This window comes from Osmia bicornis, chromosome 11, assembly GCF_907164935.1.
Source record: "Osmia bicornis bicornis chromosome 11, iOsmBic2.1, whole genome shotgun sequence".
Classification (NCBI taxonomy): Eukaryota; Metazoa; Arthropoda; class Insecta; order Hymenoptera; family Megachilidae; genus Osmia; species Osmia bicornis.
The window spans coordinates 7585682-7603103 of NC_060226.1; the positions used below are offsets into that span (position 1 = coordinate 7585682).

Genomic DNA, 17422 nt, shown 5'->3' on the forward strand with positions numbered 1-17422 from the left:
TAACGTTGACGATATCGTAGTTTCGCGGGTAAATAATTAAATGCGATAAATCGATGTTTTTCGATTCGATACGAGACGTTTCGGCAACCACGTGATGACGTCAAAATATGGCGTCTCAATCAGCTGGGTGTTGTGTAGAGTGTGCTTGAAATGCCCGTCTTTAGAAAACCTACGAGGACTGCCGTCTGTCTACTCAAATACGTGAGTTGTTCGGAAACTTTATACAGCTTTACTTTTCCTGTTCATTCGTAAATAATGAAGATTAAACGTGTACCGATAAGCGAACGCCAGGTTAAAAACCAGAAAGACGCAAAACGCTGTTTCATTTTTTAAGCATTCCAATTTGATTTTCATCAAAGAATATCGAGAAAACTGTGAAAATCTTAGTAACATAATATAAAGTGATTATTAATTCATGAAGTGGCGCATCGAAATCTTTATTTTCTCTAAATTTAACGTCACAAAAGATGACGCGAAAGTAATAATATATAAAATATGTTTGGTAGATGAACATTCTCAGTGTGCTCGAATCCTATTTTCACTGTACAAATTTTGATTTCTATATTATACTTATGAACGCGTTAAAAAATATGTGTTCCTTAAATGTAATGTTGATACCGTGTGCAAGCGATGCCGTGGCCATTTTCATGTGTGCTCCAGTTTCGTAATCATTATCAACTCCATATTTGAATTCAACAAGTAATGCAGTGGCGTGTTTCGTTTATTCACGAATTTTTGTGCCGCTTCGCGAGGTGCCAGTTCACTGACAATGCATTCATTTTCACATTTTCATTCCGACTGTGCAGCCGCGAGAAAAATCATTGCAAGGAATAAACATAATTTCTCAAAATATGTACGTCTGTGAAAAATCTGTTTATCGCATTCCACGTAGGTCGGATTTTATGTGAATACTATAATCGTGATATAACAAATGCGAAGTGGAACGAAAATCGTTTAAAAATGACTCCGAAAGTGATCCTAGGTACGAAACGCTGTTAATAAGGACAACAAACGTGTTGAAAAACTGGTGCGCTGCGTGGACGCCATTTTTTTTTTAAATCGTTTAAAAGTATATTATTGCTATGAAGAATTCAGTGAATTGGAACACGTGTGCAGTGTTTGCAACGCCGTTAATTACAGTGCAAGATAACGTGAAAATTGGTGGGGAATCAATTGAGCCTGTTAAAGTTTATTTTCGATACCAATGCGTTCGCAATAGGGCGGCCATTTTGTCGCTTATTAGTGGATAAACAAATGACGATGTTGGTACTCTGGGTTCGAGGCTATAGGCACGTCAGACGCGCGAAAATTCAATTTTATTCCCCACGTAATATCTTTTTGTAATTACAGTATTCGTACATAAATACCAAAAATAAAAAATGACACCAACTCTTGAACTACTAAAACAAATATTTCCTACATGATACTAGTATTGAATTTTATTTAATTTCTTAGTTTCTGCATATGTATGTCACGTGACGATACTATTAAATTTCTTCCATAACTGATAAAAATTTCTTACCACGATAAATAATGAAGAAAATTCAGCTTGAAAGCGAATCGGAGTATAGAAGACGTAACTACGTTGCTAGGATTACGAAGAAGCTGTTGCTTGGCGACAGTGCTTCTGCTTCGTTGCTGACCGAATCATCGACGCTTATCAGTTCTCCCCGCTTCGCAGACTAAACATCCTTTTCCTTAAAAAAAGAAAGAAGCATTTATTGTTAGCGTTGAATTTATTGTTTAAATATTTCTTTTTCTATTTTTTATAACACGTTGAAAGTTTAATGTTTTGTTATTATGAAAATAATGTAAAATAATAAAATAATTTTGAAACCTTAACAATGCGTAATTACATGGTAATTAATTTAATAGTTAATCGAGAAATCTAACATTATTTTTCAGTGACAAAAATAGTACTTGAGACAATATGCCACCGGATAGACCAGATGCATCAGGTGCAGAAACTGAAATAGGACTGAGTAGTACTCAGGTTCTGAATTTTGGAGAAACAGTATACAAAATGAAAGAAAAAGAAAACACAAATGCTTTGGTTGAAACAAATTCAACAGATGAACTCTCTATGTCTGAAAAGTCAGTAGAGAAAAATAGTCAGTCAGACGATGATCTAACTTCTTTGAGTTGGCTCCATCAACAGAATTTATTAAAGGGCTTGGATATTTCGAATCCTACTAAAGATACCAAAAATGAGAATGTTTTAAACAATAATGTTTGTGATGATACAGCAGATTTTTCTGAAAATACAAATTCTGTTTCAAGTTTAGATGATGGTTACTGTCCAGGTAATAGCAACATTTTTTTTTTTTTTACTTTTACTTAATAAACAAAGTGGTATTAGTTAAATATCATGTTCTTTTTCTCACTGTCACAGCAGATAATAATGGCAGGATAAATAACTCAACATCGCATGGTAATAGTCAAAGCTATCAGCATTCAAATAAAAATGGTCAAAAGTCAATCTTTCAGGAGTCGGTAAAAAATCATTATAATAGTTCACAAAATAATCAAACAAAGATTTCTTTGAACAACAATAATCTGCCAGTTTCGAATCGCAACAAACACCCTACTCATATACCATATGATCCTCATTTGCACAGAAACAGTAAACCACCATATTCATTTTCTTGTTTAATTTTCATGGCTATCGAAGATAGCCCTGTAAAAGCTCTACCAGTCAAGGAAGTATATGCGTGGATTTTGGATCACTTTCCATATTTTAGGAATGCTCCAACTGGATGGAAAAATTCTGTTAGACATAATTTGAGCCTAAATAAGTGTTTTCGCAAAGTAGAGAAAGCACCGGTAAGTATTTCGTTTTGTCCTTCCGTTCAATCCAAAAAACACAAATTATTAACAGTAATTTCTTTTTTTTTCCAGAATTTAGGCAAAGGTTCATTATGGATGGTAGATGCTCAGTATCGTCCAAATCTGATACAAGCATTATCTCGTGCTCCTTTCCCTCCTCCTACGGCTCAAACACTCTCTTCGTCAGAAAAGCCTCAAAAAAAGAATACAAGTACACGCCTTCCAGATCCTATTCTCTTTCCATATCTTTCCAAAAGACTGGCATCAAGTAACATTACCGATAACACAGACACTGAAGTAGACAGCGATGTAGATGCAGCAGCTGCTGCAATGCTTTCTTTCAAACATGGACCTATTATTTTAAACCACAATAAAGGTATTGAAGGTATTCGATAGCGTGAATAATATTACCTTCTTAGACATATTTATAATAATAATAATAAAAAAAAATAAAAAAAATAGAGCAATTGTATTTATACAATATGTATTCTACTATTTGACGATACCTTTGTAGATCGTAAAAGAAAAGTACCGGAATCGGAAGTGTTGGTTCCAGTAATCACCAGGAGCTCCAGTGAAGATCATACTTATAGTTGTATTACTTCAGTAAGACAAGAAAGGTAAGGATTTAATTATAATATTCAAATAATTTTCACTATGGAAATACAAATGATACATTTTTTCTGTTCATCTTTTAAGCAAATATTCGAGGAAAGAAACTAATCCCGATTTTGATGAGCAGCGAAAGTTAGTAGAAGGGGTAGACGCGCTTCTGAACTTAGCAGGTGTTACTGCGCCACTTAATCACAATAGGACACATCATGTGCAAGGTAGTAATTCAACGCCAAAGTCTGAGGGTACATCAAAGTTGAAAAAACGTTCAGCTCCGAACGATTACTCGAATCCACCAGAGAAAAGGCGTAAACATTGGCCGAAATGGAGTGAAGGGAAGCGGTATTTAAAACAAATTATATAAACATTTTGATTGTGTGTATATACAGCATTGAAAACTTTTAATTTTGTTTCCACATCGAACGGGAAATCTGTTTTAAAATTGTGTCTTTAATATGAGTTTCGAGACAACGGACTTAACTTTACATCATTGACAATGAATCAATTGTCTTTCGAATACGACTAACGTCAGTAAAGATTTGCATCGAAGTTATTGCCATTTTTAGGCAAGTAAAGGGGGATTAAAGTGAAAGAGACGTGATGTTATTGTAACGCGTACGAAAGAAAGAAAGAAAGAAATAATGTGTGTCAGGTGCATTTCTATTGAAAGAAACAAAGGAAAGCGAGGGAAGCAAAAATTGGCGGACGCTCAGGGTTTAGAACTCGCTATATGCCAAAATGAATTCAGTAGCATTAAGCAACAAGCAATAATAGGGAGATAATGTTAAAAATTAACTTTCTCAACATGTTATTTAAAACATGATACAACTAAACAGTTTATGGAATGTCAATGAAGAAAACTATCGTCTACTAAAACTAAAATAACGATAAACTTTTTAGACCTGTTGTGACAATTATACATATTAATTCATAGAGAGTTTAATTAATGATAATAGAGTTCTATATTAGGTTTTTTTGTAGATATGTATAGAAATATAATTGATATCTATTCAATAGAGAAATTGATAATATATTTAAAAAGAAGATTATATATATATATATATATACATACACGTACACATACATATTATTCATGTTCACACACGTGCTCATTTGTTTACATTCGGAATACATCTGGTCATTGTACGCAGCTGTATGTGTAAAACGTGTGCCGGGAAAAAGGAAAAGAAAAAAACAACTATCAATAACAAAAATTCGAAATCGAAATACACCAAAATATGGATTTGAAATGAGGAAAATAATTATCATTTCATGCCTTTTTCTACTCTCTTCGTGGCTTTTGAAATGATTTTCAACAATGCTGTACATATGTAGATCCTATAATGTATGCATAGACCAGTTTCAAAATTTTCTTAAAGAATATATATATCAGTAACGAATTGATAACATTGATTGGAACGTAATATGTATAAAACAAGAGGTCAACATATTTTTATATAAAAAAGATATTTAAAAAAAAAAAAATGAATATTATCTATAATATTAAGAACCTTGTGAATACCTGATAAATAATGATATATATATACAGTGCGTGCACCTAAGCGCGTGCATATGTGTGTGTGTGTGTGGTAAAATAATGATGAAAAACTGGTCTTGTATACATTAATATATAGTTCTATATAGAGAGAACGTATATTTTTACAGGGCACTGCCCGCGTGATAAAAGCTCTTCCTAATAATTGCTAAAAAAAAACACAGTTCATTAGCTTAAATCATTTTACTAATTGTATTTTGCGTGACACTACAAACACAGCATGGTAGCGCAGCCTGAACAATCCATGTGTTTAAGATCACATGCCATATAATGTAAAATCCTTGTTAAACGAATAACTACACAATCTTATCACTTATCTCAATAGTTGAAAGTACTCACTGGAAGAAATGCTTGGTTACCAATTTAAAATGGCAAAATTTTAAATCGGAGATATTTCTAGTCTTATGACTATATATATGTATATACACAGATATATATATATATATATGTAAACATAAAAACCTATGAATTATTAGGTTGATGATAAATGATATTTAAGCGTCACAGTTGCAAAATAAGAATAAATTATTACTTGTAATATATGTTTACTGCTGGCTCAGATATATTCAGACATAAAACTCATAACTACTGCTTTTAAAAAGAAACAAAAAAAAAAGAAACAAAGGTGCAATTTAGTTTAATTTATTAACTATACATTGTTTATCGTCTAATGTTTAATTCTTAGTTGCGTCTAAAAATTTGTAATTTGCCTGATAGTAAATTAATTAAGCGAAGAACTGCGATATTTTGTTGGCGAAGTGATGTAGTTTCAATCAGTAAGGACGTTGCACTTAACAAATTACAGTTGTTATTAATGTAAAAATGATAATTAATTTAGCGTCATGAAAAAGGTACATTTTAAAGGACAAATGTTGACACAAGGCGCGCTGCCAGAACGTTTTATGTGATTGTAGCTAGTCAAGCTACAAAGATTAAAAATCCAAGATGAAAGGTGCGAGGAAGAATGCCATGTTATAAACGATCAAGGAATTTGAATTTTTGAGATATATATATATATATATATATACATACATGCATACATTCATAAATTTTATGTAAACGTTAAACTAATCTATTTACTGCGCGTACTTGTATGCTTTAAAAGCCCATGTCTTCAAGCTCAAGACTGGGTAGTTCTTTTCGAAATTTGTATACACACAAGTAAGACCAGCTTTTTGTAGATTTTATGTTTTTCTATTTGTCTGTGATATTATTACAAATCTAAACGTACCTTGTTATTGTTGTTATATTTTGGTGAAACAGAAGTTTTAGAGCTTTATAAGTTTTATCAGTTAGATAAAGGAAAGGGTGTTCCCATGGTTTTCTGATAATATTAATTGGCATTCTTGCTGACACCTAAACATTCTGATCTAGATGGATAAACTGGCATCTTTAAATTAATAATATATATATATATATTGAAAGTAATATCACAGTTTTCACTATCTGTTGAAACTTTTAGTCTAGCTTTCGTTTGCTATGACTGAAGATCTGTTCTTCCACGTAGTTTATTCTAATCTAATTAACTAGGGGGTGGGATGCCATTTATAGTAAATAGTGATGTAGCTAATCGATCCGTCACAAATTAGAGTAATCGGTTAGTGATGCAACATAAAGCAATACACCAGTACATCCTGATATTGGGCAAAATACTCTTGGTCAGCCGGTCAATGGGAAACACCTATAAATCAGTGTAATATTTGTATAGAGACTACTAAGTGTAAAAATCATCAAACAAATAATTATATAAAGTAACTAATTTATTGAGTATTTTTTGTATATTGTTATAGCTTATACATGATAGAAGTATCATTCTTTTTTCTTAGTGATCCTTTAAAGCGTTAAAATTATTATTTATCATGGCACTGAATCATTGATTACCGCTGTTAAATGTGACCGGTTGACTCAGATAAAACACCATCGATAATTAAAACACCAAAAAGCAAATGTACGAAGCAAATCATATATTTCATCGCAACTAGCCACGGACAATCAAAATGTAACATGGTGTTTAATTTGCTTCCATTACATGACATCGTGCCAAACGCAGAAATCATTTATTTTGAGGAACAGATGTTTATTTATATGTGTATCTACATATTGTATATTGTACGAATTTTGTTAGCGTAATATATAATATTATTATTATTATTATTATTATTATTATTATTATTATTAATAATATAATTATTACTCATTTTAAACGAAGTCCATTGTAAAATGTTTGTTAAGTTTTTGACCTTGCTTATATAATTGAGTAGAATATTTAATATTTTAGATTGTAACCAAAACCGAACTTTATTAATGAAAAAAATGTGAAAAATTAAATGTAAGCGGAGTTGATTATTTAAATTTGCAACCTTGTCGAATATGCTATAACATTATACATAATATAATCATGAATGAAGTTATTGAATGCAAAACATGTAAAATGCAAAGATCAATTGTTGTTAATCCATGTTAATTTGAATATAATATATTAATATATATTTCTATATTTAAACTCTCTTAAATTATTTACGTCTATCATACTGCACGCACATGAATTAAATTTTATTCTTTAATGTAATAATAGACATTCCTGTTTTTTATAAATTCGAATGTAGCGCGTTTTGATATTTCAAATGTGGCGTTATGCGCAGAAATAATCGGCGCACGTTTTTCGAAATTACGATTGAAAATTACTGCATTTCAAATGGAAGAAACTCAAGTTAATTGCATATAACGCAAAATGGATGATTGTTAAAAGCACTTATTCATTTTAAAGTATGAAATATGCAATTAACTATGATAGAAAATCATAAATTCCACTTGTATATTTCAAACAAGAGTGGATCACGTGACACTTCAATGCAGTACCAACCTGCAGGCTAGTTCCTACCTAGATCAAGGCACACGTCGTTACTTACTATACTTTATCGCGGTTCAAAACCTGTCGGTCTGCATTCCAGTGTGCTGGTGGACGCCAAGCGTTGTATTCTGGTAGGAAGTTGAACCCGTTGAAAGGATCGCTGAAAAAAATGAAGCGATTCATCGGTATAAATTATTAACGAACTCGTCGTATTCCTCTGCGAGGAAGATCGTAGTCAGTCGCCGGAAAATCCAAAGGATCTGGAACGAATAGATCGTACAGTTGGATCGAAGGAAAAAGGGTGAGTGTATCAAGTACGACGATATTTGTTTTCTTCCTCCCTGTTGTCGATCCCCATAGTGTTTTATAAGTTCATGCCTTACGAAACATTTTATTCAAGTTGATTGTTGCGATTGAAATTGAAATCGTATCAGATTGCTTATCACCAAAAATTTCATTTATGGTGTCGCTGTAGAAGTCACCTGCCGGAAGGGGTGAGCTAACAAAACATATATGTATATAATACATGTATATACGTGTATATACATATATTATGATAAATGAGCGATTATAAAAATTATTTAACAATTCAAAAAAACACTACGTTGGATAATACCGCGCTACTTAATGCGCCTGCGTTCCCGATATATATATTTGTTATGTTCGTTCCGGTTAAAGCTTAATACCAATTCCGGTCAAATAACTTTTAATATACATATGTTACCATATAAATGAATTGTCAACTTCTCACCGATAATACGTACCTGTAAATCGAACGCTAATACCGGCGTAATAACGATGGCGTCATTGAAAAAAGCATGAAGACTTAAATATTAATTCTTTGAAAAAATTACAATGACATTGACAAAGTTATGGTTTAAAAATGAGAGATTAACGGTCGGATAAGTGGGTGCTATGGGAAGTAGATTAAAATAGCTTATGACACATATACGGCTAAATATTCTTCGCTCGTTTTGCTTGGCGGTGTGCATGCCGAGGAAGAAAATGAAATTACTCGTGCGTCTTGTCAAAAACGTAACGACAGCTATGTGAGAAGAATAAATGGTTGCGTGATTAATCGACGATCGCTAAAAGGAAGGATCCACTTGTCGAATGTGTTCGATCAACGGAACCTGATCTTCCTGGTTCCTGTTTGTTACGTGCAAACGGAACAGCTTACTTATGCTGAAGATTAGCATCAACTTCGATCCCTTTTTCAAACAGGAATCCCGTTTAATAACCCTTCCATTCTAAAAAAAAAAAATAGAATTCACTTGAATTTGTAAATTTATTTACGAGAAATATTTTTGTTTAATATTAGGTTAAGTTTTAGTTTTGGCATCGCGACGAGCAGTAAAAAATCGTGATTTTCATCATCGTTAAATTTTACACTTCGTACGAAGCCGAGAGGAGTTCGATCATACAGATCTTTCTGTATTTTGGCCAGCAACATCCTCCTCGCGGGTCCGTGAAAGTGGAACTCAATTCACGCTTTGTACTTGGATCCTTTGATCGGTTATGAAGATCGTGGCAGAAAAGAAGATTTCGGAATTGAATTAATGCCCGGCGACAGGTTGTAGAAACGAGTCTAATTCTTGTTTAGCTATTAGAATGGTGCATGTGTTCGTAACCCGGATGGCATTGGCTGGTCCGTAAGGTTAGGTTGCGCGGAGGATCGTTCGCGCGGGGTAAAGAGGATTGACAACCACTGCTTTGGAATTCGAGTTCTTTATTTTTATGAGAGGCAACGTCGGAAACCAGCCTCTTTGGAACCCTTCTCACCTGTTACATACCACCGGCATTTATGCTACCATTTAACCAGGAGTTAAGAGTCCTCCTGTGCATTAAAACACGTTAAACTACATCTCCGATCGGGCAAACGTGTGCGTGCTTTTTTTTCTACTCTGCGATTTTGACTTCGATGAGAGAAATACTTTGTCCGACATCAGATCCTTCGAATGGCACCGAATTCGTTTCTTAACGAGCGCGAAATCGTAGAAATAAAAGCTTCTCGATATAAGAGAATTGCAGCATTAATTTCATATGCGTTTAAAGTGTCGGCGTAGGCGAACGGCACACAGTGTGTAACCCCATCATTGGATCTGCCTACATTTATAGCGCGCGTTAGCCAACACATAATTTCCATCGATCTTCAACGTGTCAGCATGCTTTTCTGATCGTCACTCGCGACGGTTAGGCGCCCGCACGTGGGTGGAAAGCGGTGCGCGCAATGAACGACGGTTTTCGTCACCGTATATGGTCATTTTCATGTTATCATTGTGGCACTTCTGTTTGGTCGGCTCTCTCGAACTAGTGATGGCTAGAACTGTTACTTGTGAATCATAAGTGATTTGAGTCAACAGCCCTTAGCCACTTAGGCAATATGATAAGATCACCGAAGTCAAGCTACAAGTGGGCACGGTTTCGTCAAAAGATGGGTCTACCGTGTGCTGTTGGCAACGAATAGCGAATAGCGAAAATGAATAATGAATAAAGCGAAAATGTGTGAATGGAAAATAAGAGCTATGGCACAAATGTAAAGAAGTAATGTGTAAAAAAGCTAAAATTAGACTAGATTTGAAAAAAGGCGCACATGTGCGCGTGGAAACGATTTTTCAGGCTCTCTTTTGATTGGTGGAAAGTAAAAACCATAGTTAACTGGGGTAACCTTTAACTAGCCAAAACTTATGACTAACTGAACGTTCTGTGCAGATATTTCTATACAAGCTACTATATTGAAGAATTTTATAAAAAAATAGTTAAATCAAGATCAAGAATTACGATAAGTAATCATCCAAGATAAGAAAATCACGACCACTGTGATAAATCACCGTTAACGATTTTGCACGCCATCTTACAAAGTGCGATATCCACTAGGTATCGAAAAAGATGTTATATCGAATTATCTCAAATGCATAGCTCGAATGATCTTGGCGGTTATTTTCAAAAACAGAAAAACATTTAACCCTTAAATGCATGATTTTTTAATTTTGACCGAAAAAATCTATTATATGTAAATTATTATATAGGTTTATGCAAAAATAAAAAAATAAAAAATTAGTATGTAGGTTTTAATTTTTTACATGAATTCTGCATACCGTATCATTTTTGAAACAGATGAATAAAGTAAAAAACAGTTTTACTCACCTATAAAATATCTTTTTAGCAAGAATAAATCTCGAAAAAATTTAATTGTATTGTCACTCCGAACTTTCACGAACTTCTTCGGACGCGCCAAAACAATTCGTCAATTTAAAATGTCATATTGAAAAGCGCGCGGATTTACTTTTTTCTGTTTTCATACTTTGTTTGAATGGACCAAGGTAATATGGCATATAACCAAAAGTAAAACTTTCACCACGGTTAATACTTTAATTAGGAGTTAAAGACAGTGTTTCGTTTTAAGGGTTAAAAAAAGTTATTGCTTCTATAAGGTATAGTAGTGCAAAAAACCATTGCATTCGTTTGGACTTTTGTCGAATGCTCAATTCGACGTCCATTAAATATAATTAACATCGAATTGACGTATTTTTATTTTCTATTAGCGTGACAAGAGCTTTTAAAATGAAGTTCGTTCACCGTTCCGTATATCACGCGTCTCCTTTCCTCTGGTTTGAATTAGCAACACGTTTGGAAGAGGAACGTTCTCGTGGCGAAATGACGGGTCCCGATCAAAACTAGAATGAATCTGTGCTATTTTCACGTGAACTCGCCACGTTCTAAACTTAAACGTGCTTGGCCCGGCATTAATTTTAGTGGGCTCTCGTCAGGCTGCCGCTTTGGCTCCTCGCGAGTTTTCATCCCATCCCATCCCGGAGAACGAGGTCGGAAAAACGACCGCCGAGAAGCGAAGTATGTGGCTAACGTAACGTATCTTCCCTCTTCCTTGATTGCAGAATGTGTCAAGATGCGACCAGTGTCCTCCCTATGTGGCGTCGTCACGGCGCTTCTCCATGTTTTAGCTGGCTGTGCGCACGGTGAGTTTCTTTTTAATAAATCACTTTTTCCATTCCTAAGTAAAAATACAAAGCAAAAGGTAAAGAAAAGTTATTAAAATTTCTTTCATTATTTCAGGGCAAAGGCAGGAGCTGGGTATGTCATTCACGAGACACCCTCAACCCTTAGAAGCACCGGTTGGCGATGACGTGAATTTTGAGTGCAATCTAAACCTTGGTGCGGATCGATTTTCATGGCGTCACAGGCCATTGGGGTCAGATAAATGGTTGCCTGTTGTCCATACACCTAGCAATAGTGGTAAAACTTCCAGACACGTTGTGAATTTTGATAACGAATCAAAATCAGGGGATTATCGTTGCATAGCGTATTATGGTAAACTTTCATTTATATAATTTTGTTATTTGTACATGTAACTCAAGAGTTACATTTTTTATTAAATTTGTATGCTTTAGGTTCGAGCGGTTTGGCTTCTAATCCAGCACGATTAACACTTGCAACGCTACACAAGTTCTCTGACAAGAGTGATGTTGTTATAAACGTTGCAGCAGGAAATACTGTACCTATTACATGCCCTGTGCCTTATTCAGCTCCGGATGCCATAGTTCAATTTTATAAAGACAATACGATAATAAATAATGTTATGCAAAGAGACGATGTGATTGGTAGTAAAACTATGGTTATTGAGAATGCTAAAGTGTCGGACAGTGGATTGTATCACTGTGCCGCTACCAATTATATAAGCAGTCAGACTTATACCAGCAATCATAAGACCATATTGAACGTGCATTCAAATACCAGCTTTCAAGCGCCATATTTTATTAAACAGCCACAAACGGAGTACAAAGTCTTGAAAGGGAAAAATGTGACTCTGGAGTGCTTTGGTGCTGGATATCCGGTACCGCACGTAACTTGGAGCAGACTCGGTAGTCCACTGCCACCGAATTCCACTAAAACTTCGATGGGCTTAACGATAGTTAAGGTCCAACCAACGGACAGGGGAGAATACGACTGTATATGGAGTATCAATGGTGCGCATATCAAGTCTGTGATCATATTAAAGGTAATGGAAGCACCGGAAGTGATTAGACCGCCAAAGGCATCAACATTTTCCGAAGGCGGAGAATTGGAGTTGTCTTGCATGGTAACCGGTGAACCGCAACCAAAAGTTGAATGGTTGATTAATGGAGAATCTTTGACACCCAGCGATAACGTGGAGATCAAAGGTTCTACGTTACTAATTTCTGAGGTTCAAAAGAAACACGCTGGTATTGTCCAATGTGTCGCGAGCAACGAGTATGGCTCTCATTCTGGTTGCAATTTGCTCTGGGTAAATCCTAAGCAACACATTGGTATGTCTGAATCGAGGCCAAACTATGAGATTTCTAATTCAAGGCACAAGCATACCAAAGGAGGAGGCAGAAGAAGGAACAAGGAAGGGAAACGAAAAGGCACTGGTAATCTATTGCACCATTCGTATAGATGACCATTAATAATTGCGATCTTTTAAAAGCGTATTTAAAATTTTCAGCAGTGTTAGTACCACCAAATCAACCGAACGTAACGAGGCTCTCGGACGTGTCCGTGATGGTTAGATGGTCTGTGCCTGATAACACAGGATTGCCAATACAGTTTTTCAAAGTTCAGTACAGGGAACTTGGACAAAAGATGAACGGCAAGCAAGCGAAATGGATGACAGCAAATTCTGAGATATCGAAACACGTACGGTCTTTCGAGGTCACGGATCTGCAACCTAATCATACTTATCGGTTCAGAATCGCTGCAGTTTATTCGAATAACGATAACAAATTGAGCCCCAATTCGGCGCGTTTTCATTTGAATAAAAATGGAGAATTCGAAAGCAATAAAATGCCTATACCTTTATTGACGAACACCGAGGCTTTAGGGGCACAGGAAGTACTGCTAATTTGGCAGAATCCGGATAAATCGGCTGACATTGATGGCTTTTACGTGTACCATCGAGCCTCTAGCTCGGCTGGAGATTACGTGAAAACGACAGTGGAAGGAAAGGACTCTTATAACATAACTATTTCTCATTTGCAACCTGACACAACGTACGAATTTAAAGTGCAGAGTTTCTCGGTGGATGCTGCCTCGGAATTTTCACAAATTCTCCGACAAAAAACAAAGAAGGCTGTAAATGAAAACAATGATCGTAGCGAGGATAATCGCGGTAGTAATCACGGTAGTAATTTAACGCTAGATAGTCGAGTAAGGCCAGCAGAGGATAAAAACGTGAATATGTATGCGATTATCGGCGGAGTTCTTGGTGGCTCCACTCTGCTGGGTGGCTTGACTGCAATAGCAGTGGTATATAAAAGAACAAAACATAAACAAAGTCGAGAATCCTCGCAAAGCGAAGGTAACTTGAATTAAACGGAAAATACTAACAAAATATAAGCATCGGCTCTTTTAAAATATTTTCTTTTCTTTAGGAAAACCGATAACAAACGGAAGAGTAATGAACGGCGGAGTTACTGACTCCAAAATAAATATAACTTCAAATCCACTCGCTGGTCTTGACGCGTCTGAAGATATAATACAGCCTAAGGTCGGTATTTGTAAGTAGCAATAACAATACTTTGCTCTGTCAGAGGAAAAGAATGACTGAGGGTTGCGATTTAAACGAAAAAAGAAAGAAAAATCGAAAAACAAAAGATTTATATCACTGCTATCTTGTTTCAAGAGCAAAATTTCAATCTCTCCTGCGGTCATTCGATTTCTCCCTTCAAGTCTTCGACTCTTCCGCACGGTCAATGGATTGATAGGAGCGCTAGGTGTTAATTTATAGTGTCAGTCTGTAATTTCAAGGACAACAATTATTATCATGATCGGTCACGAATTAACTTCACTGATAAAATCTTCGGTGATAAAAGCTTGATATTAAATTGAATTAGGAACTTCGCCCGAATTACGATAATAGTTACTACACTTTTCAAATTGGCACGTTCACACCTCTGTCGTGCTATTTTTTTTTTCCCCTATGCACTTTCGCACGCAATATCTGTATTTACATTCGACTAACGTGTTTCTGCTTTCAGACTATTCGATATTAAGGAGACTAGTCTTTCCTAGCTTTAGCATTGGTCGCGTGCTGCTCTTTAATTCTACTCGCTCTCTGCACTCTCTCTGGAGCCGCTTTTCTTTAGTTTTATTTTCTGAACACACGCGTACGTTACTTACACGCTGTTTGAGATCTGAAAGAAGCGAAACGAACACGCATGTTTCTAAACAGAGCGGGCAACAACAATCGCCGATGGAAATGGCCTCGTTTCTAAATGGCCAAAACAACAACAGCAACAACCATAACAACAGCGACACAGCTGGAACAACCGACGTGAACGCGTCGTATACCGAGCCTCCTCTGCTACAAGGATCACTGCCTATCGAACAACCTCTATGAACAACATTATGCGAATGTTATGAAACACAGAATCGTCCTTAATTACTGATACATTGCAATCTACTCATGCAATTTAACATTTATTATTCTGATGAGAAACGACGAAATTCTACGACGGGAAGAAAAAAAGAAAGAAACTGGATGAGAACGCGTCATTTCAAACGAGATGCTTCTTATTGTTAGTGAGAACTTCCTTACTTATAGACTTTAGCCACCTTTAGGTTTATAACGAACAAACTGTTGCAAGACATTTTTTTACAGGGTGTTGTGTAATAGGTATGCTCAAATATTTCAGAGAACTGTTAGACGCGTATTCGTCTAGTGATTTTGTATCCTATGCATTCAGTTTTTAAGTCTTCTTTTTTTTTTCTACGACAAATACCAGTCTTGAAAGCTCAACATAGAATTAGAAGATTAATTGTTCGACTGTGAAACGGGTACATTTAAATTTATTACGTACCTGTTTGATATCTCTCTTTCTCTTTATCTTGTATCTCTTACCCGTTTCGTGGTCGATAATTAATGAACTTAGATGTAATTAAAGCCGCGTGAATGGAAAACTTTGATTCGTACAAGCTTATCGTTTAAAGATTTTTTTTTTTATATTAATTTTATTCCAGGCAGCTTTTTACACGTTATGTTGTTTCCTAATTTAAATTAATTAACGTCCATTATTTCATATTGTAAATACGCGAATTATTAGTAGCTCTATATGTCGAATTAAGACACGAATTGAAATTGTGCCTGATAAAAAAGACAGCTGTGTTACGTGTCTTATATTTACACGTACAATTTTAAAGTTACTGATGATGATATCGAAAATTTTTCAATCGTCGCATCGTGTTTTATTTTGTACACTATCATCGATCAAACTCATACGCATTATAGAATAAATCCCATATGCATTGCTACATAGAATGATAGAATGGTAGAATTCTATTTCAATCATACGTCGCTAACAGTATTTGTTATATATTATAACAAAAGTTTAATTGTAATAACAGTATTTACCTAGCTTCGAACTAGATGCAATCATCTTTTTCGGTTTGTTTAATGATAAATATTGTATTCTTGGCGGTAATCAAGCTTTACAATGAATCAAGTTTCAGAAAAACATGAAAATCTTTATTGGATAGAATTTCGATATCAGAGGAGAAAAATGCAAAACTTTGTAAATAAGTATTTGTAACAATTTTTTGACGCTATGTGCGTTTTATATATACATATTTTTAATATAAAGTTAATTATTTAAATCTTTTGTACTTCTTGAAAGTAATCGCAATGATCTGAAAAGGTGAGCGAACAATTTGCAAGCGAAAGAAGAAAGAAATTTTGTATATACTACAATGGTTCAGATTTTATGGAAGAGCACATGTGCCTTACATCTTGCCTACACAAAGTAACGTTAAGATTAATTATTTATATACCTATACATCTATAACGACATTTTATGTACTTAATTTTTTTTTTTAATAAACATGATAAAATTTTACTGGACTAGTAATTGATAATGTAACAAAATCAAGAAAAGAAAACTTCAAAAGATTTCATGGGAGGGTAGACATGGGTAATGCAGCAAGGTGACATTACCGGCAAAAATGGGCCTAAAAAGGGATCTTGTACGAAATATTCTTGTATGAGAATATTTGAGGCTGGGTGAGAGCTCATTCGAAAGAGGAAGGTTCAATGCAGCGCGCTTTGGATATGATTCAACGAGATCTAATAATATGAGTGACCAAAGTAGAGAAAAAATCGAGGAAATATATCCGCAGAATTCGAATTCCGCGTCGGTAAAACAGTAAACGTTGCATCGAAAATTAGGCCGAACAGAAACTGATTTCAGCGCTACCTCAGTTATTGCATCCAACTAGATGTAATTGTATATGTATAGTACATTATATACAGGGTGTTCGACAACAAGTGGGCATGACTGTACCGACCCCTGTTGACCTGACGTTCAGTCGTCGGTGCTGGGCGGGTTGCAGTTTTCAGGCGCTTTTTACTCGAATTTTTAAACGTTAATTACTGGAAAACAAAGCCGCAAACGCTATTTCGTTATTTTTGATTTTCGTCTTATTTTGATCCCTATAATCACCCCTTAAAATTTAGCTCACCTGTTGTCGAACACCCTGTATATATTACCTAAAATACCAAGTTCGACACCTGATGTCTCTATCGTTTCACTTTGAAGCACTTTGAA

The 17422-nt window shown here is 35.1% G+C and overlaps 2 protein-coding genes across 13 annotated transcripts; both read left to right on the forward strand.

Annotated features, from left to right (window-relative positions):
• The first annotated feature begins 87 nt into the window (after window positions 1-87).
• Window positions 88-7496, forward strand: LOC114873326 (forkhead box protein N3-like). Of its 6 annotated transcripts, none has more exons than XM_029181554.2 (7): window positions 88-201; window positions 1906-2303; window positions 2393-2431; window positions 2672-2823; window positions 2899-3211; window positions 3341-3446; window positions 3526-7496. In XM_029181554.2, exons 2-7 carry the CDS (start codon window positions 1931-1933, stop codon window positions 3800-3802), a joined length of 1260 nt encoding a protein of 419 aa, XP_029037387.1. In that variant the 5' UTR covers window positions 88-201; window positions 1906-1930; the 3' UTR covers window positions 3803-7496. The 6 variants fall into 6 exon arrangements, with proteins under 6 accessions (XP_029037387.1, XP_029037388.1, XP_029037383.1 ...); XM_029181555.2 differs by having other exon boundaries at window positions 2396-2431; XM_029181550.2 differs by having other exon boundaries at window positions 2393-2823.
• Window positions 7497-7910: 414 nt separating this feature from the next.
• LOC114873321 (interference hedgehog-like) lies at window positions 7911-16714 on the forward strand. 7 transcript variants are annotated; one of them, XM_029181539.2, is made up of 7 exons: window positions 7911-8145; window positions 11741-11821; window positions 11919-12173; window positions 12254-13255; window positions 13330-14181; window positions 14255-14380; window positions 14861-16714. In XM_029181539.2, exons 2-7 carry the CDS (start codon window positions 11752-11754, stop codon window positions 15220-15222), a joined length of 2667 nt encoding a protein of 888 aa, XP_029037372.2. In that variant the 5' UTR covers window positions 7911-8145; window positions 11741-11751; the 3' UTR covers window positions 15223-16714. The 7 variants fall into 7 exon arrangements, with proteins under 7 accessions (XP_029037372.2, XP_046143771.1, XP_029037370.2 ...); XM_046287815.1 differs by lacking the exon at window positions 7911-8145 and adding an exon at window positions 8519-9417; XM_029181537.2 differs by lacking the exon at window positions 7911-8145 and adding an exon at window positions 10974-11668.
• The last annotated feature ends 708 nt before the right edge of the window (window positions 16715-17422 follow it).

Coding starts and splice junctions, on each gene's coding strand:
- LOC114873326 (XM_029181550.2), top strand. CDS start 1,931: ATGCCACCGGATAGACCAGATGCATCAGGTGCAGAAACTGAAATAGGA. Junction 2,304..2,392: donor AGATGATGGTTACTGTCCAG/GTAATAGCAACA, acceptor TCACTGTCACAG/CAGATAATAATGGCAGGATA. Junction 3,447..3,525: donor ACTTCAGTAAGACAAGAAAG/GTAAGGATTTAA, acceptor TCATCTTTTAAG/CAAATATTCGAGGAAAGAAA.
- LOC114873321 (XM_029181536.2), top strand. CDS start 11,527: ATGAATCTGTGCTATTTTCACGTGAACTCGCCACGTTCTAAACTTAAA. Junction 11,822..11,918: donor TTTAGCTGGCTGTGCGCACG/GTGAGTTTCTTT, acceptor TCATTATTTCAG/GGCAAAGGCAGGAGCTGGGT. Junction 12,174..12,253: donor TCGTTGCATAGCGTATTATG/GTAAACTTTCAT, acceptor TGTATGCTTTAG/GTTCGAGCGGTTTGGCTTCT.